Raw genomic sequence first — 24604 nt, 5'->3', positions numbered from 1 at the left:
GTCATACCACCATCGTTCCAGTGAGGGTAAACATCCTTCCTACCGGTGCAAGAATGGAAATGCACGTTTCTACAATAATACATTGGAATGTAATTTTTATAAGAATATTTTTCATGTAGTAATGTCTTGCCGTTACGAAACTGTACGGAAACAGTTTAGTAAACGTTTTGTAATAGTTTTTGATTATCTATAAAACTTGTAATTTTCATTTTACAATCATTTCAAATAATGTATGGGATGGTCGTTTTATGGTTTGGTACAATTTGCTATACCATCCGAGCTTGTAGATTCAGTGCGAATTGAATATTACGACGAATTTTCGGTTACAATTTCTTCCGTGGAAAACCGCAAACGATTGCAAAACTCTGTTTAAATTTCCCCACCAGAGAACGCTAGTGAGAATTCTCGGGCACCGTTTGACACCGCAATGATAGAAAAGGGGGAGGCTCGGAAAATTGAAAACCTGTAAGGGGGGTAATGGTGTACTGTCATTGTGTGTCCTGAGAAGAAAAGCTATCGGCAGTGAAAATGTCCTGTACGCGAGTGATTCGTGATGTGGGATGTGTTTTCTAGTTAGTTTGGCGTCGGGAAGGTTTCCTGCAGTGAGTGTTTCATTCGATCATCATCATCTCCGGTTCAACGAATGCCAACGGGGGGTCGCGCTGTTTTCCGACATTTAAGCGAAGAAAACTTCCGACGAAAAAATTGCAATACTGCAGGTCACACCGAATGAGCATCGCTCGCTAGCAGTGGAAAAGAGTGAATCAATTATATTCTAATGTCAGTCTCAGGCCATTACGGGTGCAGAATAGTAAATGAACATGCACACATTAAAATTGGAGCTGAAGTAGCTATAGTGAGACAGGTACACTTCGGCCGATAAGAAAATCAACATTTTTTGTGATTCTTTGTACCAGCTAACGAAATAATCGTTAAGCTTGCATTCCTATTCTGCGCGCACGCAGCACGTAGCAGACCCAACAAATTGGTGAGTTTTTAGTGGTACAATTACTAGAAACGACATTAAATAAGCTCCATTTCCTTGGTGGCGCACCGTGCAATAAGATAGACATGGTTGAAAATTCATTTGCCGTGGGCGCGTTTGAGACATCCGGAAGTGTTTGACACTTAGCGAAAAATCGATAATTTTTTCAATCATCCCATCATCGGCAAAGCAATGTCAAGATAGTTGTTGGGGAGGGCACGAAGGAGCCTCACCGGGTGTGAATGGTGAAAGGGAGGCTTGCATTGGGCGCGTCTGTGTATGTGTGAAGTGCGAAAAATTATAGTACAGTACCGGTTGCGTTGGCGGGCAATAAGTGTATGCGATGGGAAATTTTATAGCAACCACGCGAAGCGGACGACTAACCGCGTGGTAAAGTGTAAACAAATGGCACGTGGATTTTTTGTTATTTATCTAAGAATGCTTTGCATTTTAGTATGATTTTAGTATGATTTGGGACGTTTGTGTATGATACGAAAGCAGTGCATTAAAATAAACGCAGGGCCATTCTGCGTATATTTATAGATGCTTGTACAACCTAGGAATCTAACATTTTCATATCTTCATAATCTTCATGTTTTCATTTTTTTTACTTTCTTTCTTTGAAAGTGCGTAATCGAGCGAGGCAAGAACATGGAAGCAGCAGTATTGTAAGACACAGTAATTTCAAACCACGGCAACCCATTATCATACGTCATCCGTAGCGAATATCATCGCCGTGCCTCCACATTTCCCAAAAGACCAGCTGCTACTTCAACAGTATTACAACGAGAACGAGAAGCAATCGTCGTAGACAAACGTACCACTATTTTCATACCACTCATCGTAACTGTGTGCCGAGCATACAACCCACTCAGCTATGGGAAAGGAACTAATGAACAGTAGCAACTTCTGTCAGCAGCTTGGCGCAACGTTGGTTCGTAATTTCAAGCTGAAAATCAGAGACTCGCGAAAAACGATAGCGGAAGTATTCCTGCCCCTCTACACACTGGGTACGCTGATTGTGCTGAAAATTCTCATACCGAATCCAAATTTTCCCGCTATCACGGAGCCGCGCGGTGCAGCAACACTTTTCGAACATTTTCAGCACCATAAAGCCCATACCATTGCCGTGCTACCGCAGCCAAACTCCTCTACTACGATTCCCTTTCTGAGTGAGGTGAACGAGCTATGGATGTCGAATCGACGGCACCAACCGGGCATACATCCTATCAAGTGGATGGTGTACGAAACGCCGGAAGAATTGCTAGCAGCCTACTGGCGCGACCCGAGCAAGATGCCCTTGGCGCTGATATTCCACTCGGATGACCCGCTGTTCGGTCCGTTGAGGTACGAAATACGCACGAATCCATCGTTTTTCGTGACACCCTCAACGACGGAGCTGTACTCCTCTCTGGTAACGTGCAGACAATCGGATAGCTACTGGTCGGCGGTAATACCGATCGAAACCGGTGATTCCTGCCCGGTGAACCAGTACTACTATTCGGGCTTTGTTGCGCTACAAACTCTGCTCGATTACACCAAGATCCGGATCGTGACGCAAAATGAAGAACTGCAGATACCTCATATTACGCTAGAGATGTTTCCCAAGGAAGCCTACACTGGCAATTGGATGGTCGCATTTAGGCTGGTCATTCCGATCTACATGGTGATGGCTTTGTCGCAATTCATTACATATCTGCTGATCCTGATCGTCGGTGAGAAGGAGAACCACATAAAGGAAGGATTAAAGATTATGGGACTGAGAGATTCCGTCTTTTGGTACGTTAGTTCATGCTTTGCATCATCTATGCTTAGTTGCGCCGTGTTGTTTTAATACTGTATCGTTGCTTCGTTGCTTTCAGGTGCGGTTGGTTCATCATTTACGCGGTCTTTGTAACGTTTCTGAGCTTTGTTTCCGTAATTCTCGTGTTTTCATTGGGAGTTTTTCAGCATACCAACTACCTGCCCGTGTTTATCCTTATTCTGTTATACAGCTTTTCGGTTATTCTGATTGGCTTTATGATAACACCGTTCTTTGACAATTCGCGGGTAAGTGGGCAAGATGCTAAACTGTACTATGCTGCTGTATACTAACTGTGGAGTCTATTCTTTTCCAGACCGCTGGCATACTGGGCAATTTTGCGGTGAATATTATGTCGCTGTTGTACTTTTTGCAAGTTTTCATCGACGATACGCATACCTCGGCAGCATTATGGACAGTGTCACTTATTTCTCCAACGGGATTTGCACTAGCAATGGATAAAATACTCGTGCTCGACATATCCGGACAGGGTGTAACGCTGCACAACCTCTGGACTGGGCCCGGCATCCCAATCGGTGGTTCCATCTTGATGCTCGTTGTGGATATTTTGTTGTACGCTGCACTGGCGTTCTATTTCGACTGTGTGATTCCATCGGACCATGGTACGAAGCAGCGGCCTTGCTTCTGCTTCAACCGGAACTACTGGTGCAAGAAAAAAGTGCCAAAAGTACCGCTGCTAAATGGCGAGTCGGCCAATTCGTTCAACAATGCGCTCGAGGATCAGGCACGCGATGTGGAACCAGTGTCTCGGGAGATGCGCGGAAAGGAAGCAATCCGCATAGTGGATCTGTACAAGACGTTTCACTCATGTCGTAAACCGGCAGTGAATGCCGTCAACGGTATTAACCTCACCATCTACGAAGGACAGATAACGGCTATACTCGGCCATAACGGGGCAGGCAAGAGTACGCTGTTTAATATTCTTACTGGACTGACGTCACCCACTTCCGGTACAATATACATCTTCGGGTATGATGTGCGCGATCCCAACGATATGACCATGATCCGGCGCATGACGGGAGTGTGCCCGCAGCACGACATACTGTTCGAAACGCTTACGCCCAAAGAGCACTTGTACTTCTTCGCGGCCGTCCGCGGTATTCCGCCATCACTGGTTGACAGTGAAGTGAAAAAAACGCTGCGTGATATCGACTTGTTCGATACGGCAGAGACGAGAGTGAAGCATCTGAGCGGCGGTCAGAAACGAAAGCTTTCCGTCGGCATAGCCATCATTGGTGATCCCAAAATTATCATTCTAGACGAACCTACGGCCGGTGTCGATCCGTACTCGCGGCGGCACATGTGGTCGATTCTGCAAAATCGCAAGCACGGCAAGGTGATCCTTCTGACGACGCACTTTATGGATGAAGCAGACATTCTGGCAGAGCGAAAGGCCGTTGTCTCCCGCGGGCGACTGCGTTGCTGCGGATCGTCCCTCTTTCTGAAGAACAAGTTCGGCATCGGTTATCATTTGACGCTGGTGTTGGATACCAATGCCTGTGAAACGTCCATCACGAAGCTGGTCAACGATCACGTTCCGCAAGCAGAGAAAGCCCGTAGACACGGGCGTGAACTGAGCTATATCCTGCCACACGATGCGGTCAACTCGTTCGTATCCTTGTTCGATGATATCGAAAAGGAGATTAAAACTAAACGAATGATGCTTGGCATTTGCTCGTACGGGGTGTCAATGACAACGCTGGAAGAGGTGTTTCTGCACCTGGAAACGCAGCGAGAAGGTGAACAGAAGGCCGGTGCCACTGGAGAAGGCGAAGACGAGGAAGGAGAAGGTGAGGAGGACGAGGAAGATGGGCAAGCGGCAGGATACCCGGTGTCGGAAAATCTGAGTCGCAAAGTGATGAAAACTCGCGGTCTCCCCAGAAGTTTGTCGCTGCAGGAACGCAGTAACAGCTATCAGTCGTTAAAGAATGACACCAAAACCCTACTCGACGAACAAAACACCGATAATAAAGCGTCTCTGCAGGATAATCGTATGCAGTTTGACACGATCATTCCCATCAACGGGCTTGGATCGGACGGGGTTAGTCAGGGAACGGCTGGGTCCGGAACGCACCCGGTATCGATGGGCGGGGGTGGCGTTGGCTGTGGTCAAAACTCCACCGTTAATTCTCCACAAGTTCAACGAATTCACCGTAAGAAACATCATCGTTCCTCGAGAAATGGAGTTAGCAAAAGTACCAAGAGCGTCTACGAGGATCAGACGCAAACGCATGGCTCAGCTTCGGCAGTGAAGCTCAATAGTCAAAATCGAACTAACTGGATGGATCTGGACGACATTCCACTTTATCCATCGAGATGGAGTACAATCGGGGCTTTGCTAAAGTTACGACTGACGATTCTTTTTCGTGATATTCAGCGGTTGTATCTGCTGATAATACTTCCGTTGGCATTCACTGCCTTGGGACTGTACTTGAACTCGATACAAGTGTTGTCTCCGATCATGCGTTCCATTTTACTAGATAATACTACCTACGGGAGCAACATCACCAAGATTGCCATACACGATAATACGAATCCTGCGGTCTGGTCTCATGCAGCCTATCTTTACCACCATCACCATCAGCCCAAGCAGCAGAAGCGTGAATCACAGAAGCATTATGATCCGATACCACAGTTTCTGCATCAGAAACACCACCAGCAGCAACAACAGTCGAAGGAAGCGGCTCATTTGTATCGTCGCTTCCTGTCGGAATTGCACCGATCGGCTAATGTGACGGAGGATTTCAGTGGAAATTTTTCCTCGCTACTGGACATTGCCCCTCATATGGCCGCATTCAATGTGAACGTTATATCCTGGTCTAATGTATCCATCACCACTCTATACAACGATACCACTCAGCATAGCTTACCGATCATCCTGAATCTAATCAGCAACACGCTTTTGCGCGTGTATGCCGAACTTTCGCCGGCAACTATTAACTCTCAGCATCTGCTGTATCAGCGTGCCGGCGGTGGTCGGAAAGGCCCAGCACCAACGTCTAATGCGCAGTCAACGTTTGACTACCAAGACGACGCCGCGGATGGTGAAACTCTGGATGATATAGCGTTTCAACCCTTACCTTCGAGCACAAGTTTTAGCACGACCTCATCAACATCTGGTTCCGCGGCTCCAGATCGTTCTTCTAGCGACTCCATATTGCGAATTGAGTTGTGGTCCCATCCGTTCCAGCAAACAGCTCAACCGCAGGAGTTCAATATAGGCACGTTTTCGTCCGCCCTTTTTGTGGGCATGATCTTTGTACTGATTCCCGTCTCACTCGCCGTTGACATGGTGTACGATCGTGAGATGAAAGCCAAAAATCAACTGCGCGTGAATGGGCTTTCTTCGTCCTTGTACCTTTCGGCGTACTTTATCGTGCTTTCTGGTCTGATGCTAGTTATTTGTGCCGCATTGCTTGGGCTAGTGTTTATATTTGATATACCTTCATTCCGACAGGTGAGCTACGGTGGCTTTGTAATAGCATACGCTTTTGGTGGTAAATGGTGTAGTATATCTCCTTCTCTCTTTTTTACAGCCACCGGCCCTTATTACTCTGGGAATGTTGGTGTTTCTTTACTCACCGGCAGGTATTTTGTGTTCAACGTGTTTCTCCTACTTCTTTGATCGTACTGATTCAGCACAATCGATTCTACCAAACATACTAACGTTTGTAGGATTGATTCCGTTCATATTGGTTGTGTTCCTGGATATGTTGGGTATTGGTAAGTTGGATATGCCGATAACAAATGTAAAACTGTAACATTTCTGATTTTTTGTTATTCAACATGCTATTCCATTATTCAGAGGTGAAGGCAGCGATTGCACTACATTATGTTTTTTCCTTGATCAACCCAATGTACATACCGTACGCAACGGTATATTTCGTCGATCGGGTATATATTGCTTGTCGGCTAAGTTCCGCATGTGCAGAGCTTTCAATGGCCCACTACATGACTGAAGAGGTGATTGTGATGGCATGCGGGTGCCTTTTGCACATTCCTATTTGGGCGTTCTGTTTGCGGGTATCTGATGTGATGAAAAGTGGCGGTCGCATGCGGGACCTGTTTCATCGTTCAGCGGTAAGCTTTCGTACAGACGTGATGTATACTTAAAACAACAACAAAAATCTAACCTCGTTTTTATTTCACAGAGCGAAGAGGACGTTATGACTGAAGAGCAATGCACTGGGGAGTATGAAGATGAAGACGTTCGCAACGAGCGAAGTCGCGTGTTTCGGCTTACATCGAACCCACAGCAATCGCAACAGGAGGAAGGTCCGTTGGCTCAGCCTGTAGTGTTGGTAAAGGTAAGCAAATGGCGGTTCTTCTATTTTAGGAGAACGTGTAATCTAATTTCGACTATTTTTCTTACTTTTTTATTTTTTATATCAATCGTTGCAGAGCCTTCGTAAAGAGTTCTCACAGGAATCTTTGTGTGGCAACTGTTGCTGCTGTGCGGATGATGAGCTACCAAAGAAAAAGGTTTCCGTGCGAAGTCTTTCAATCGGAGTGGACGCTGGGGAGGTACTGGGTTTGCTCGGACACAATGGTGCCGGCAAAACGACCACCATGAAAATCATGACAGGTGAAACGGCTCCAACGCGTGGCACGGTGCGTGTTGCAGGTCACAGTATCACTATCAATCAAGACGACGCATTCAAGACATTGGGCTATTGTCCCCAGCACGACGCTCTGTGGAAGAACGTTACCGTTCGCGAACATCTAGAATTGTATGCCCGCATCCGGGGCGTGCGTGGCAAAGATTTGAATAGATTGATATCGACGTATCTCACGGGATTGCACATAAACGAGCATGCCAATAAGCAAACCCAACACTGTTCCGGCGGTACTAGGCGTAAACTTAGCTATGCTATGGCAATGGTCGGTGCCCCCAAAGTAGTTCTACTCGATGAACCGTCAACTGGGATGGATCCGAAATCGAAAAGATTTCTGTGGGACACTATCCTTGCCAGCTTCCACGGAAAACGTTGCGCGATGCTGACGACACATTCGATGGAAGAAGCTGACGCTCTATGTTCGCGCGTAGGAATCATGGTCAAAGGAGAGCTAAGGTAGGTTTGAAATGCGACCTACTGTTTGCGCGTGAGGCGAGGTATGCATGACGCTTTGTTTATATTTCCAGATGTCTCGGGTCGACGCAACACCTGAAAAATCTATACGGCGCTGGCTACACGCTTGAGATTAAGTTGAAGCACATAGAAAATGTGTACAGTGAGACACCAATCGAAAGCCAACCGAGCAGCAGCCAGGAGCAGCTGCAGCTCGACCAAAGTACGGACCACATTGCACCGGTTATCAGCAACTGCATTGACAATCGTTCGATGGCGTTGCGCAACTTTGTAACAGATCTATTTCCGAGTGCCACCTTGGAAGAGAGTTTCGCCGATCGGCTAGTATACTCGGTACCGCAACAAGCCGTCAGTTCCTTAGCTGAATGTTTTTCGAGGCTCGAAAAAGGTAAGGGAGTGTTGTTTTGTAAGCGAGAATTGTTATACCTGCACAACGTTCCTATTGTAATTGTTTCTATTTGCAGCCAAGACCGAGCTAGACATAGAGGAATACTCATTCAGCCAAACAACACTAGAGCAAGTGTTCTTAAAGTTTGCCCACTACGACGAGGAAACGTCCAGTGTGCAGTAAGATCATGCCGATCTCGATCATAGATCATCAGTGCGAAAAATATCCTTTTGAATCGTCCTTCAGAAGAATCATTTGGCAAACCCCCTGCTCTATCGTGGTGCGCGTGTGTTAATAATATCACCCTTAATACCGTCACTTTGCAAATAATGATTGGAAGTGGCTGCCTGTGTGCATGTATAGGACGCCTGGTAAGCTGAAACAGCTGTCTAGGAAAGTCGCAGCAATTGAGCATGCAAAATAAAACATGTGTAGTTAATTCAAAACATAAACCTAGGGCGCGGAATACAAGCATATAGTGCATTGTGAAGAATTAAAAGAGTTCGGTTAAAGTAAAACCATTTGTGCAATAGTTTCGTGTGACAGAAGGGATATCTGAAGGAACTAAACTACACACAAAATGATTGTAATGTAATGATAAAAAAATCGAAAAAGCAGATTGGTGTTGCAGGTCAGATAAGGATAGTGAACTCGACAGTAAAACTCATTAACATAAGCATTAAAATACACTCACACAAATTAGACAGCAAAAAGAGAAAAGCGAGGGAAAAAGGTTAGTAAAATATAACAATAATTTGAAACCAAACCACTTCACAGTAAACGAAAATGGCGCTGTTTTTGTGAAGCAGCTGATGCGTCTTCTCTGTATGCAAGTTTTTGCTGAGGAATATTTTAGATTTAAATTGTATTTAAAACAAACCTAGTCAAAACCTTTAAACAACAAGTAAGCGAAAACGCAAACATTCTATAGCGGGGGCAAGTGAATTAAACAATAAGTTAAGTGAGCTGATGTGTAGGTGTAAGGCAGGAAACGAAAAAGAATCTGATACAGATGTCAAAACACTGCAAACCATGACACTGGTTAAAAATGATGCATGAAACGATGTGCAATGGAATTTTAGAGCGTATGGAAGAGCTAAAAAAGAAAACCCAAAACCAATACGATGATTGCATTGGATGCGCATAATCATAACACGAAGGTTGATGCAGATGGAATTCATCTTTTGCGGAAGCTATCACATGTACGATGCAAAATCTGGACGAATGAAACAGAAACACATTTCAAAGAAATTTGACTTGAAAGCTGTGATTAAAGTTGAAAGTGTGGAAATATTGATTTGGCAGGACAAAAAAGACACGGAAAAATAGATAAATAATAATAATGAAAATAAAACTAATGATAAATGATTAATAACTAAAATTACACACATGAATTCCTTGTCGCCAACGATGAATGCAGAGTGTTGATTGAGCGAACAGTAAGAATGAAAGGAACCGATGCGCCAACTGCTAGTGCACTGTGAACAGTACCAGAGTTGTGCTGAAGCAAACCATGAAATAAAACCAGCTAATGTTGCATCTCACCGATGCCAAACCATTATCGAAACACGAAACATGTCGAGTGAGATATGCAGATCGATAAAAGGCATAAGCGTCACCGAAGTTAATGAAAGCTTTTCTTGAAATGTAATGAGAGTGAAGATAGGTTTAGAGAGACGTAAAGCACTTTCAAATAAATCTTCAGCAGTGAAGCTACTTGAAATAAAACCGCTACCGTTTGAATGAATTTCAGATGACATAGGAGCCGGCAGTTACAACGCCGTGAGAACAAAGTTCCCTGTTACAAAATTTCCCACCAGTAAGATGGAATCTCCCATCATTGGAAGAAAGAGAGAGAGAGAGATGGATGTGTGTGTGTGTGTGTGTGTGTGTGTGTGTGTGTGTGTGTGTCTACACTATTAAATTAAAATGGTTGGGAACTGTTCAAGCAATGTTGGAAGCACTTGCTGCTCAGCTGCTTGCGATCCTATTCAATGCCGTTCAAAGTCATCATCGGGAGCAAACCAACGCATCGCATCGGACAAGCGATGCACCAAAACCTGATTATTTCTATGAAGGAAGAAAAGAAACATTCTAAGTACTTTCAAACAAAACAATGTCTGGCCTGTCGACGGAGCTGCATTAGCAGAACGTGTATAGGTTGCACGCAAAGTACCTTCTCTTGTTCTCTTTGCAAGCAACACTCATTGTAACATTGCCGAATTCTTTACATGCTTTGTCAGTTGCAAAATGCAATGTGCTAACAAGCGAATGTAATATTTCTTTAAAATGTAAATTTCAAAAGATTTGCTTTTTTCATAAGCTTCTTTTCTTTTGACCCCATAATAAAAACCTGTACAGCAAGTAAATGTTGTATTTCCCCAAGGTTCGTAACCTTTACAACGATCAAACCGATAATCAAGCTTCACTACTTGACGTATGGGCAGTACGAAGTCAGTCGTGCGTTTGAGAAGATCGTAGCATGGTTCGTGAAACGGTGCCGTGGCAAGTGGCTGGTATATTTGCGATACTGTTACTGCACAATGTTTGCTACAGTTTCGCACAGGACGAGCTGCAAATCAAAGACTTTAATGATAACGAGTGTGGAAAACGATTGGCCCAGCGCGAAGGGCTAGTGAAGGGTGGATATTCCACGCGCCCCGGTGACTGGCCGTGGCATGTAGCGCTCTATCAGCGGGGCATCAATAGCGATGGTTTCGAGTATGCGTGTGGTGGCAGCATTGTGCATCGGTATCTGGTGCTAACGGCGGCACACTGCGTCACGTTTGCGGCAAGCCGACGGAAAATTCCAACTGAAAATTTGCAGCTAAAGATGGGCCGGTTCAATCTGTCGAACGATGCGGAGGAGCATGCGGAAGAGTTTAGCGTGATCGAAACGATAGTGCACGTGGGCTTTCGGCCGACCACGTTCGAGAACGACATCGCCATCCTGCGGGTGGAAATTCCCATCATTTTCAATGATTACATTCAACCGGTGTGTCTTTGGAAGCGGGATGATGGGTTCGTCTTGCCGAGTGTCCACGACCAATCGGGCACGGTAGTTGGATGGGGACTTTCGGAAGAGAATCGGCTAGGCGCGGTCCTGAACGAGGCACTCATGCCGGTAGTCGATTCGCTGACGTGTTTGGCGAGCGATCGGGCATTTTTCGGAAGATTGCTGTACTCCAAAGCATTCTGCGCCGGATACAAAAATGGTATGTCACCTGGGTGGGTGTGGGCAGGACCCATGCTAACCCATTTTTGATTGCATTTTGCCTCGACAGGGACTGGAGTGTGCAATGGAGACAGTGGGGGTGGAATGTTTTTCCAGTTTCAAAACCGGTGGTATCTGAAGGGCGTGGTTTCGTTTAGCAATACTATTGATGCTACCGGAGTGTGCAATCTAAAACAATACATCGGGTTTACGGACGCTTCGCAATACATCGATTGGTTGTACGAGAATACGCCAAACAGTGGAATCGACGATCCGATACTGGGACATCCCAACATCCGCCTCATCAACCAGGGGAACTGTGGACGGAACGAGCATATATACGAGTTCGGTGAGGATCGTAAACCCATCTTTAAGCAATATCCTTGGATGGTGACACTGCGCCACCCGTTCGTTGATTCCGAGTACGTCCCCTGTAACGGAGTCTTGCTGAATCGAAACTACGTTCTCACGACCAATTGTGTCGATTTACAGTGAGTATGAGATACAGTGGAGGGGTCATACCATAATAATACTCCAATTTCAATCACCATGCATTTTGCGACATTTCTGCCAGGGATGAAATCAGTGTGACACTAGGCGATTACGATACGAGCAAGACAAAGGACTGCGGCACCATAGACGGACGAGAGCAATGTGTATCCGGCGTGCAGACGGTGTCCGTGGGGCAACTATTTCGCAAAGATAATCTAGTACTAGCCCGGCTAACCGTTCCCGCTGTGATCGGTCGGCGAGATCATATTGAGTCGATCTGTCTGCCGGTCACTCCTCAGCAGCGTGAACGTCTGTACAACCGGTACATCATGACGGGCTGGAAGGAGAGTGGATCTGACGCGCGCATACTGCAACGAGCACTGCTGGAAGCAATCGACTTGAACAAGTGTCGGGCCGAATTTCAAGCATCTAGCTATGCATCCGAAGCGTCGAAGCAGATCGATAGCAGAACCATTTGCGCTCGCAATATAAACGATCCTTCCCGATCGCCGCAATGCAATGATTATCAGCCAGGATCGGCGATACAGGCCATAGAGAAGAAATCTAACCGATACTTGCTCTACGGGTTGCAGACGGGCATTAGCTACTGTTCAGTTCCAGAACAGTACATTGCTATCAGCAAGTATTTGCAATGGATCTTGGATAATATACGTGGGTAGGAAAGGCGTACCGGCTTCAGCTGGACGTAAATACTCAAAATGTAAGTAAATAAAATGTTAAAACGAGGTAAAATACTATTTGCCAGTTGAATCAAATTTCAATAAACAATTCCTATAAAACATGTTATTCGTGTTTGTTCATTTTGTTTAAGCAGTGTTAATAAATCCTTAGTTTTTAATAAAAATATTTGAAGAAAATATAGAGAAATCAGCACAAATCCGCAAATCAGCGCAAACTCAGTATACCATTCACAAATTCTAGATTGTTAAAATTTATCTTTTATGAATTTCGTTAAAGTTTCCCTGATCATCCTATAGATTTTATAAAAAAAAGGTAACTAAATATACTTTGAATTTGTAAAGCGCTATCTTTACTTACTTATTTTATCAGTCACAAACTTATATTAAAGATTATATTAGAGCTTCCTTTTGATATCTTTGGTTTAGAATCAAGTGACTGCAACCGTAACAAAGGACATCGGTTATTTCGGTAGTGATATCGGTGGTTTGGCATTCTGTTTAGAACTTTTCACTCAAAACAAGGGCTTCAGTGCGCTGTTTTGAGCGATTTACATTAAAAATTATTCGATTGGGCTTGCGTGTATGAAAATGATAGGGAATCATCTGTTATCAAGTCGTATGGAATACCAATCAAGATCATTTTTTGCTGCAAGACAAACCAATAGATTTGTTGCAGGAATATTTGTTACTTGAACATTTTTGTACGCACTTACATAAACCAAACGTCATATTTAATAGAAAATACGACTCATGTACAGTTTGGGAATATATTGAAAAAAAAGTCTTCTTTGCAGCAAAATAGAGCAAATGAACATGCAACCGCAAGCACAAAATGCATATAGTACAGCTACTCTATAATAGATGGCGCCACTACAAAAGAAATCGATCAGCAAACCCCCTTTGCGATAGGAACCAGTACCCTCCTATTATCAATTTACTTTTCTGGTTTTCATTTTTCTCTGCTTCAACGTAATACGTATAAAGGACACAATTCCTTCGATTTGTTGCTGCTTTTGTATTTACCAAAAACAAGTAATTACGTTAGGAGTGGGAGTTGATTATAAATAAATCGGTGCAAATGCAACTTACCAACGAATACACGAAATAAAACAGGACAATTTTAACTGTTTTTATCATCTTTTATCAGCTTTTGTTTGCAGCCAGGATTTGCCAACCGTTAGCAACATCCTCATTTAATTATTACTGTAGCTAAGCTGTGCATCGATAATGAAAGCTGTGGGTAATTATGCATGATACAGAAGTTGTGTCTTTCTCTCGGCTGGTGTAATTGTGTCCAGCGCTTGATTAAATAAAACGAATTTTGGAAACTTGTTTATACCATGAGAGATCTATCCAATTTCTAGGAAACCAAAAAGTGTACCAAACAATCCTTATCATTGTAGGTTAGATATTTTTTCTGCCCTATCTCTGTATTTCTCTCTCTCTCTCTCTCTCTCTCTCTCTCTCACACACACACACACACACACACACACACACACACACACACACACACACACACACACACACACACATACACACACAATTATACATTATCCATTGAGCAGCTTCGTTTGCTTATACCATTTTCACCCATTTCTCAAATAATAATAATGCTCACCCGATGGTCATGCTCACGATTCCACTGTCGTATACTACCGTGAGTAGCGCCAATGGTGCTGAAGCAAGAGGCAACGCCAATATAAAGGCAACGACGAGATGCTGAGCAACGTTTAGTACGATTAAGACAGTGAGCTGAAGAGGAGAGTTTAAAGTGGATGCTGGATAAGTCCTTCCCCAAATGTATATTCAGTGCGAAAGGATCAATTGAATGTATAGTGTGAATGGTGTAAATGATTTATTTGACTGTTTGAAAAGGCTCTATAAAAGAAAATAATAGCATTTTCTGTTAACGGAAGCACATCAATATTGTAGCGATGAGTTCGATTTTGTGGAGTGATCTCGTGCCAAATGCACTTCAGCTATTGTCCCCGACTGCTTGGATAGTGATGCTGACAGTAGCAGCTTCCACTGTTATCTTCTACCGTCAGCGAGCGGAGGTCGCCAAACACATCAATCGTATTCCAGGCCCTCCTGCGTTACCTTTGCTGGGTAACAGTTTGCAATGGTTGGTTGATCGCGATGGTAAGCAAATTAGCGTGAGTTGTAACTGCCTATCGGTGCCACCGCCAGAATGCGCAGAAAAACTGAAGAATGAATTGGTTGGCATGGTGTTGTGAATTATGCAAAATAGATTGATGTGTGGGAGGAATAACGCAGTCTGAGAATCATAACAAAAATAAATCCCATTGTCCCTTATTATTCGCTTTGGTTTGTCATCGTAGGTAAATAGAGCAAAAAACTTAGTTTATTCTACAGTCTACGTAAACATTACGATAACAGGATGTAAGATTCTTTCGCGAAACCTTGTACGCTAACAAATTGTTTATTTTATTAATTTTCAAAGCTGGTGGTACGTGAAGAATTTTGTATACCCAAAGTAAAGCATCATTATTATGTAACTGCGAAAATGAACAACAAAACTGCAGGTGGTGAGGTTTTTTTTTATACATCCTTCCCCAAACAACGCAAAACATACATTCACAACATGTTAGAAAAAATAATCGCCCTTTTTTCAAAGACGTTTAAGAGCAAATAAATCATCATGATTTATAGAATAATATGCAAATAGCTTCAGCTACAAGTAACAAGATAAAGCTTCCTCTAATTCAAACCTGTCGTTCAAAGTGAATAATGAATCTTAAAAAAGAGGCAATAATTTGGCTGGACCAACCAAGTGGTAAAACATTTTCTCATACGTTTCACCTGCGTGATAAAGCATCATGGGAGGAAGTGCGTCCATCAGGTGTGACTAATGATGATCGGCACCTTTCAGGCTGCATCGGCCTAAGCCTTACGAAACAAGTTGATGATCCCATTATTTAACTAATGCCTAATGAGATCACTAACGAGGAGGTTCTTGCAACAGAAAAAATAAAACCAATAACGTCACCTTGCTGAAATACTGAAATTACGACGCAGTGTTTGGTGCAACAACAACAAAAAAGAAAATAACTTTCTACGAGTTGTGTGGCAATGTTAAGCTAATAATTACACTAGCAAAATGTACTTGATATTGGTTACAAATCAAGTTTTCGTTGTTTCGTCAAACAGTATCAAACAGCCAGTGGTTTGGATCACTCAAACCAGTACTACAGTTAAAGAACCAATGCAATGCAATGCTGGTAGTGCAATGATTACTCCAATCCTTCCTGTTAGGTGCAACGCCATGAGGATTTTGCTCGGTCAGGGGCATTAAATTCATCAGGACCTTGAAAAATTGTTGAGATTGCCCGCTTCACAAAATATTACTGTTACCCGATGGATCAACGATCTTGGGACCCGTTACCCGATTGCTTTGATGGTAATGCTTCCTTCCTACCAACGACACAACCCTACCAGCCATAAACTTGTGTTCACCATGTGCGCAAAATTGCGCCGCAGCCATATGCGTACAGCAGTAATCGCCTGGTCGTGGTTCAAGTTAAAAGTATAAATGTTAAAAATCTGGTAAAGCCGGCCAGCTCATAAACTGAGACATCAGCAATCAAATGTACCAAGGTAAAACAGGCGTAGACCCCTTCGATATGTTGTGCGACTCGTTCACTCCTTCATCCTATTATCGTATCCTGCTTTATCATTTCTCACATTTCCAATGATAATAGACAATTTAAGTTGTTCCAAATGTATAGTTAGATGCATGTTATGTTGTTTACAACAGAACAATACAAAAGTGTTTTACAACAATTGTTCGCATTACAGAAGCATTTGCATTCTGGTGGTGAAGTAAGGATAGCGGGAGGCAGTGAATGAAAGGAAGCAAAAGCCGATTATGTTTTTTACATTATTGCACAAGGTGTAAAGTGAAAGGACCTTTAATGATTTTTGTTTGGGGATTTCTTGAGATTCAGGGTGATGCCGTAGTAATCATCAACTGTGGATGGTACACAGCTTTCATGTGCGCTTGTAACGGTTATTTGGTATTAAACTAACCGAATGGTCAAACAGCCCCATGCAGCCCTTTAACGTTCAGGTGCAAGAAACGTAACTCCGTATAAATACTTGCCAATGTAATTTTTAAGGTATATTACTCATAACTGCTGTAACTTCCGTTATGAATAATGAATAAACAAGTGTGTTTATGTGTGCAGCAGTAAGTGTTGCACGACCTTGAGCTTTGGGAGATTAAAGCACACTGGCAAGGTTATTTTGCCTCAGAGTATTGCCTCACAGCTTCGGTGTTGGGCCATCCTGGTCCAATGAAAGTGAGATGCGAGCCAAAATCATGATGCGGTGAAAAGATGGTATCTGCATTCATTTATACGAAATTTACAATTAACACATTTATCTGAGTTTACATGCTCATTTCGTTTCAGTATATATGGAAATTAATTACTTCACATAGCTGAAACCAACACATAGCTGAAGTCCTTGTGCATATGAAAACATATTTCAACTAAAATAGAAGCTACTAGCTCAATCTATTATAGAACGGGCAATATTCACAAAGCTTTTGAACAAAATTATTCTAGATTATTTCTGTTCATCACAATTGCGGTCTGTCAAAAAAAAAATCGCAACTATCAAGTGTGAATCCACTAGTACGCAATCGAATCCTTACCAGTGAGTTCCGACTGTATTGCAAGAGACAAGTAACACTTTTGACTAATTTCACAAACGAAACTATGGCCAAACTTAACTTGATCCTGAATGAATTCTCATAATTAAATTGAAAGTTTACATACTATAGAGAGACAGCGAGTACATTTGATTATATAAAAAGTTATTTAAAGTGACTTTGGTCCTGCTGAACGCTTTTGTCACTAAATTTGCATTACAGGTATATTATGGCCGCAATAGGCATGGGATACTAAAAGTAATGAGGTTTGACAAGGGAACCATCAATGCACACGTATTGCTAAAAAATAAGCATTACAATAGTGCAATAACAACTAAATTATTTAAAAACTAAAACAAGTCGTTTGATTGGCGCGCAAAAAGTATTTGTCTATCAGGTTTTTTGCGTAATATGCGTTAGACAACAAAGGTTAAAAATGTCAAAAAATGTCATGATCTTGTTTTTTATTGACAACTATAACAACTATTACAAGACATGTTCCAATTAATCTCTGTTAGAAAGATTGCATTTCCGGACCACGTGGATAAGTTCCTTTGAAAAATTGGCAACTGATATCACATTGAGAGTCTATTATACTGTTATCATCGTTTGGTTTCGGTTGGTTTGGTGTTTTGGGCAAATTACAATGCTCTGTATGTTCTCCCGCTCTACTAACCTTGAAGCATGTGGTACTGTTTAAGCACAATTTCTCCGAACTGGTACTCAAAGTACATAAAACATGGAAGAATATATTTCAGGATCTTGTTTCCTTTCTATTTGACTCATTTTTCTAGCTCACCTTTCCTCACTGAGCCCCAGTATCATGATACGATGGTGCTACCGTTATGCGAGATTATGCAGCAGCATCTTAATAGACTATTTTCGTTTTACTGGACGGCGGCCGTATATCCTTGGCCGTATATAATTGTTTCAATATGTTAGTAGAGCCTAATTTCAAATGAATTCATTAATTATTTTATGCTCATTACCAGATTTGGCCACATTCGTCGGATGGTATTATCTAAACAAAACATTTTTGTAACAACTCATGCGTTCAAGTCATAACATGACCAGATACATTGAATTGAAACATGACCCATCAACCAAATGTGACCCATAACTTTTCCTGATCTTATTAGCCATCATAAAATGCACTGATTCCTGGGTTATATTTGATTTTGTGGACATTAAACCGCTTCTTTCGTTAGATAAATGGTAAAGAATGGCTGCTTAGTTGACAGTTTGACAAAAAATTAGTGTCAGAAAAATGGCCAAACGCTGATCAGCCTCCCACATGTTTTGTAACCTTTAAAAATGGGTAGGATAGGTTATGCATAGGATTAAGATACGATTTTCGCCATCATGTTCCATTCCTTCAACTTCCCCGCCTTTAGTGTCTCTCTGACCGCTCGAAGTGCAATTGAAACAACAGAAATGATTGATAATAATAAATTTAATGCATGTTTACGTAGTGTTTGGCCAGCGTAAATGAGTAAAAGGTAGATAGACGAATATTTTTTTCGCGCCAATCAAACAACTGTTTTTAGTTTTTAAAATAATTTAGTTGTTATTGCAACCATTAAAAGTTATTTTTTACCAATACATGGGTATTGATGATTCCTCATCAAAACACATGAATTGCTTAAACCTCATCATTACTTTGACCACCTTATGTCTATTGCGGCCAAAATTCGACTTTTTCTGTAAAATATTCAGCTAAACGAATACTTGTTGAACTGACTGTATACAGTGGCGACCACCCAAAGTCGGACACCTCATATTTTCACTTATTATGTGACTTTGCGACACCATGTACAGTTCCCTAGACCACTTATCGGGGAAACTTTTTTCACCCATCGGTGAGAACACTCTTTAGCTATGTCACTGCAAATCAGACCGATATCGTTTAAAATCCCGGAACTCCATTCATAAATGTGATAAAACATATGAAATTTATGCGGTCCACTGAAAACCGGACAGTCTTCATTTCATAGCAAAATGACCATATAGCACGCCAATATTGTCCTATATGGTTCTAAAATCATTTGATATCAGTCATTAAAGGTCAATCGACTAGTTTGGGTGGTCATCAGCGTATTAAATAACCTGGTCATGAGCTCTATGGCATTAATCTGCCAAATAGCGTTTCTGCAAGGTTCCAACAGTAGTAGTATAGTAATTTTAAAGATAAAGTTAATGTTTTTCATAATTTTAGAGTTTCTTAATTTTTTAAAAGTATCAAGAATGAATGAGAAGTCAAAATTTACTTCATTTTTAATTTTTTTGTAGAATAATTACTTATCCGGCGCTACAACCGCTTTGCGGTCTTGGCTTGCCTAGAATAATTACTGCTTCGAATTGATTGACCATTTTTGTTTCTGGCTTGGTTATTAAGCATGTTTGAACATGTTGATAACATGCATTTTATCCATCTTTGGCAAGGTAATGATTAAGACTTCGTGCCATAAGCGCTCATTCATCTCCATAACTTTGTAGATGCATTGCCTTGCAGATTCAAGAGTTTTAAGTTTTTCATATATTTAATGTGAACCTTCCTTTCGTAAATCAATATGCTACACTGATTTGCTCCTCATCGAAATATTAATTTTAGGGCTATCTCATATCTTTAATAGACTACTTTCATATTGTTAGATTAGATTAGACAATTTTAGGGTCTGGTACTACATAGACTATGACCCTTGTTACTTAGATTCCATATGTTCCATATGTCTGCTTGATCAAATGGAAGTTAAAAGATTCGAAATGAGAATTGAATTGTCTACAAATTGTCAATAGAGGGTCGTTGTATGAGACTAAAGTTCCTCTATACTCATTTTGTAGAAATGCACGTTGTCTATGGGTTCTGGCTGATACGTATATGGGGATATTTTTTAGCAACTCAGGCGCGTCAATCTCATGTTTCAGCAGTTTGGCTGCAAACACACTTTGTGCAACTTTTCAGCACAAAGTTCGGATGTTCTAGAGATTGCAGCTCAAGCAACAAACATCGCGTGCGGTAATCAGGCATATTAAAATTTCCCCTCCAAGGGAGGCAACGAACCGCGACTCTAGTAAACCTACGTTGCACCGATTCAATTTTCGCACAGAGCCCTATAGTTTGAGGACACCACGCTACACAGCTGAACTCAAGGATGGATCGGACTAGACAATTATACAATGACTTTAAACACAAAGAATCTTGTGTGTATCTTTTTAACAAAAAACATCATTACTTTTACCGACCCATGCTTATTGCTGCCATAATTCGCCTTTTTCTGTAAGTTATTAAGGTAGACGAATACTTTTTGGGCTCACTGTATGGAGATTTGCATCCAGCTATGGAGCGCTCGGTTGTAGCGCTGTAGAAATTAAACTTAGTTTTTTTTAATAACCTTGGCAACTAAACAACAGTGGCACCACACTGGTGGAACTTCAATTGCATTCATATCAACTATTGAATTTGTGCTTTATAGCTCGCAGGTTTTTCAAACCAAAAAATTTGAAATTCTTCGTAAAGAGCCATCAGATTTTTTGGTAAACCTGATTTTCTAAACAAACGCATGTTTTTTAATCACACTGTCAACCAACTATCGAGCGTTGGGCTGAGGCCAGACACACTGTAAAACCACCGTAACGAAAAAATGTACAGGTGTTATGTAACGCTTTGTAGCGCTTCGTTTTTCGGTTGACCAATTTCGTTCAACCAATTGGCGCAGCGAAATCCAAACGTTTGTTTAGTTCTAGTATTTTTTTGCATTGTTTTTTTTTTTGTCACATTTGGGCTCAACAATTCACAGCTTTTTTGTAATTGACATTGAAAAGCATTATTTTTCGGTTATCATATCGTTTTCGATGCGGTGGTTTTTCGGTGTGTCTGACCATGGCCTTCAATTAAAAATCATGGCAGCTAAAAGCGTTAAACTATTAAATTCCGACTGTACACACCATCAAATAGCGATTAAGAGGTTTCCATAGAAATGTGTCAAGCCTACTGCCATTTCTACTGCCCGTCTCGATTGATTTTTCATGCCATACTTTCAAAAACACCAAGATTATTTAAGGCCGGGCTACATTGATCGTAGTCGCACGTATAATTTCGATTTTCACTAGCGCATCTGGCGGCGGCTGGCCGAAGCATTTTGTCAAACAATTTGGGGATGCTCCAGGAAATACGTTATTTTTCCATGTTTTTAACTTAAACTGGACTGAAAAAGCTTTGTAATTGATAGATAAATATGATGTGCAAGTATTTCAGCCATTTTCGCATCAAAAAACGATAAAAAAATAACTTAAATTTGAGATCCGGCAGGTCCATTCCCTCGATGACCAAAAAAAGCTTCCACCAGCCGCCGCCAGATGCGCTAGTGAAAATCAAAATTACGCTTGCGAGTACGATCAATGTAGCCCGGCCTTTAGAGTCGAATTTCAATGCTCTTCTACTTTTAAACTGTGAGTAAATTTCAAAATAATATTTTTTTTCTTTTTTCCGTTTTGCTGTTATCATTGTTAATAGCAATCTTTGTGGGTAGCGATGGCCTAAACGTGTAAATATTATGAATAATTCTGCTTACCCCGCAACCGTAAAGCGTATACTGCAATCGCAGAAAATCCTTCAATTAATGATTTCAATTGAATTATTAGTTGCCGTCTAGCTTCACACTCGGTTGAATAGTGAAGTTGTCCAGTTGCTAGAACATACTCTTTTAAGCGGTGAGGGCTGCTTGAGACATTTTTACTTCCTTAGGCAACAATAATCCGAATGGTATTCCGGTGCGTCTATTTGGACGTTATGGAAAGATCTTGCTAGCCACTTGGCAGATGGTTTGGGGCGTTGAAAAACCATAAATCAACATGAACTATAACTCAAACCATGCAATGAAGAAAACCAATGCTTTGTGGTTCATGTTGTCTGTTCAAACCGCTCCAATCGTGCTAAAAAGCATACATTTCATTCCTATCCATAATTTATGAGCGATTTTTGATATCAAGGCACTTTTTATCACTGATTTTTTTGGATATGTACTTAAGGTTAACAACCACTGTCTTAAATATCGGGAAGTTACAACTTTAAGGAAACATAACAACAACATATTCAACAAACATTATTTCTTTTTTGCAGAAATGTTCAGTACGATCAATGGCGCAAGGTTACTGTACGGACGGAGGCAAGGATTTAACCGTGTCTGGGCCGGACTGAAGCCCTACATTCTCATTTCGAAAGCTACTGCCGCTGAGGTATTGCACAATCTTCTGCTATCTTTATATGCCTTTCGTACAATGTTCTCTGTGTAAAAGTGTGTTTTTCTTACTGTTAATAGAGAATTCTCTCTAGCTCCAAGAACATTGAAAAGGGTCGCGATTATGATCTGCTTAAACCGTGGATTGGTACCGGTCTGCTTACGAGTCATGCCGCCAAATGGCATCAGCGTCGTAAGATGCTGACACCTACGTTTCATTTTAAAATACTGGCGAACTTTGTTGAGGTTATGAACAAGCAAAGCTATGTTCTGGTTCGACAGCTGGAAAAACAGCTTAACAACACCGAAGGGTTTGATTGTACGATCTATGCTACGCTAACCTCGCTGGATATTATTTGCGGTAAGAATAAATAACTAAAGCAGGTTTTACTATCTACAATCATGCAGTGCCCATAACATTTAAATTTGAGAGTTTTTATGATTTTAGCACATATTAAATATATGTTAAATTTTTTATAATTTGATCCAAAATTATCTAAACCTTCATTGTTTCTTTATGTACCTAATTTTTAAAAGCTATGTTATAAAGTTTTAAGTTTTAAACAACACTTCTAATTGGTTTCGTTACCTACTATTGTTTTCGTTGATAGAAACGGCCATGGGCTATCCCATACACGCGTTGGAAAAGTCCGATTCGGAATACGTGAAGGCACATGAGAAGTATACATCTTCACGCTTTAGTTTCTAAAGAAAAAAAGGACCCTCTCTAAAATGCTACATATTTCTGTCTATTTTGTAGGATATCGGAAATTATTCTAGAACGGTTACAGAAGTTTTGGCTGCGTTCTGATTTTATATTCCGCTTCACAAAAGCTTACACCGAGCACGAGCATTGTTTGAAAATCCTGCACGATTTTGCTTACAGCATGATCCAAAAGCGCCGTGAAATGTATCGGCAGCGAAAGCAGTCAATGCTACCGGAAACTGGATCCGCTGATAACGCACCACACAGCGAGGAGGCGCATGGTCAGAGAAAACAGCTTGCTTTCTTAGATTTATTGCTCGAGCTGTCGGAAGATGGCCAGCTGCTATCCGATGCAGACATACGCGAAGAGGTGGACACTTTCATCCTGGGTGGACACGATACGACGGCCACTGCACTGGCGTGGATGTTGTACTTGCTCGGCACGGACCAAACCGTCCAGGAGCGCGTCTTCCTGGAGATAGACGGCATCATGGGCGGAGATAGGGAGCGCCATCCAACGATGGCAGAGCTGTCCGAGATGCGATATTTGGAGTGCTGCATCAAGGAAAGCTTGCGACTGTTTCCCAGCATCCCCATCCTATCTCGCACGCTCACTACGGGGGTGGACATCGAAGGACATCACATACCGAGTGGAACGAACGCCGTGATCATGCTCTACCAATTGCACCGAGATCCACAGTACTTTCCCAATCCGGAGAAGTTTTATCCGGATCGTTTCCTGCCCGAAAACAGCACCAATCGTCATCCCTACTCGTATATTCCGTTCAGTGCCGGGCCACGGAACTGCATTGGACAGAAGTTTGGTGCACTTGAGGAGAAGGCGGTGATATCGGCGGTGGTGAGAAACTACAGAATCGAATCAGTCCACCGTCGGGAAGATCTGATACTGTACGGCGATTTGGTTATGCGTACCAAAGGCGGTCTTAAGATACGCATCCAAAGAAGAATATAGTAAGAAAAAAATGCTTACAACTTACAGCTTATTTAATCGAGATTAAATATGAATCGGAACGCAAAACGGCAATAACTCCAACATTCAACAAATATTATTATTTCATCACTTCACTTGTATGTATAAAGGCCGGGCTACATTGATCGTACTCGCACGCGTAATTTAAATTTTCACTAGCGCATCTGGCGGCGCCTGACCGAAGCATTTTGCCAAACAATTTGGAGCCGCTCCAGAAAATACGTTAATTTTCCATGTTTTTTACTTAAATCGGAGGAGAAAAGTTTTGTAAAACGTAGATACACATGTTTTGCACGCATTGCA

General features: G+C 41.9%; 3 protein-coding genes across 5 annotated transcripts; all 3 read left to right on the top strand.

Moving 5' to 3' along the window:
- The first annotated feature begins 476 nt into the window (after nucleotides 1-476).
- Nucleotides 477-10013, top strand: LOC120901825 (ATP-binding cassette sub-family A member 5-like). 3 transcript variants are annotated; one of them, XM_040310119.1, is made up of 10 exons: nucleotides 477-988; nucleotides 1613-2764; nucleotides 2848-3034; nucleotides 3103-6264; nucleotides 6344-6530; nucleotides 6613-6887; nucleotides 6959-7114; nucleotides 7209-7879; nucleotides 7951-8285; nucleotides 8362-8468. In XM_040310119.1, the coding sequence occupies exons 2-10, from the start codon at nucleotides 1863-1865 to the stop codon at nucleotides 8466-8468; spliced, it is 5982 nt and encodes a 1993-aa protein (XP_040166053.1). In that variant the 5' UTR covers nucleotides 477-988; nucleotides 1613-1862. The 3 variants fall into 3 exon arrangements, with proteins under 3 accessions (XP_040166053.1, XP_040166054.1, XP_040166052.1); XM_040310120.1 differs by having other exon boundaries at nucleotides 481-602; XM_040310118.1 differs by lacking the exon at nucleotides 477-988 and having other exon boundaries at nucleotides 1863-2764; nucleotides 8362-10013.
- A 707-nt stretch (nucleotides 10014-10720) lies between these two features.
- Nucleotides 10721-12798, top strand: LOC120903381. The gene is made up of 3 exons (XM_040312792.1): nucleotides 10721-11500; nucleotides 11570-11990; nucleotides 12074-12798. The coding sequence occupies exons 1-3, from the start codon at nucleotides 10768-10770 to the stop codon at nucleotides 12669-12671; spliced, it is 1752 nt and encodes a 583-aa protein (XP_040168726.1). The 5' UTR covers nucleotides 10721-10767; the 3' UTR covers nucleotides 12672-12798.
- Nucleotides 12799-14415: 1617 nt separating this feature from the next.
- LOC120903826 (cytochrome P450 4c3-like) lies at nucleotides 14416-24436 on the top strand. Its single transcript, XM_040313469.1, has 5 exons — nucleotides 14416-14834; nucleotides 22487-22602; nucleotides 22686-22965; nucleotides 23216-23285; nucleotides 23365-24436. Exons 1-5 carry the CDS (start codon nucleotides 14627-14629, stop codon nucleotides 24281-24283), a joined length of 1593 nt encoding a protein of 530 aa, XP_040169403.1. The 5' UTR covers nucleotides 14416-14626; the 3' UTR covers nucleotides 24284-24436.
- The last annotated feature ends 168 nt before the right edge of the window (nucleotides 24437-24604 follow it).

This window comes from Anopheles arabiensis, chromosome 3 (genome assembly GCF_016920715.1).
Source record: "Anopheles arabiensis isolate DONGOLA chromosome 3, AaraD3, whole genome shotgun sequence".
In the NCBI taxonomy this organism is placed as follows: Eukaryota; Metazoa; Arthropoda; class Insecta; order Diptera; family Culicidae; genus Anopheles; species Anopheles arabiensis.
Note: the sequence above shows the minus strand (reverse complement) of the source record. Positions and strands in the feature narration are given on the sequence as shown.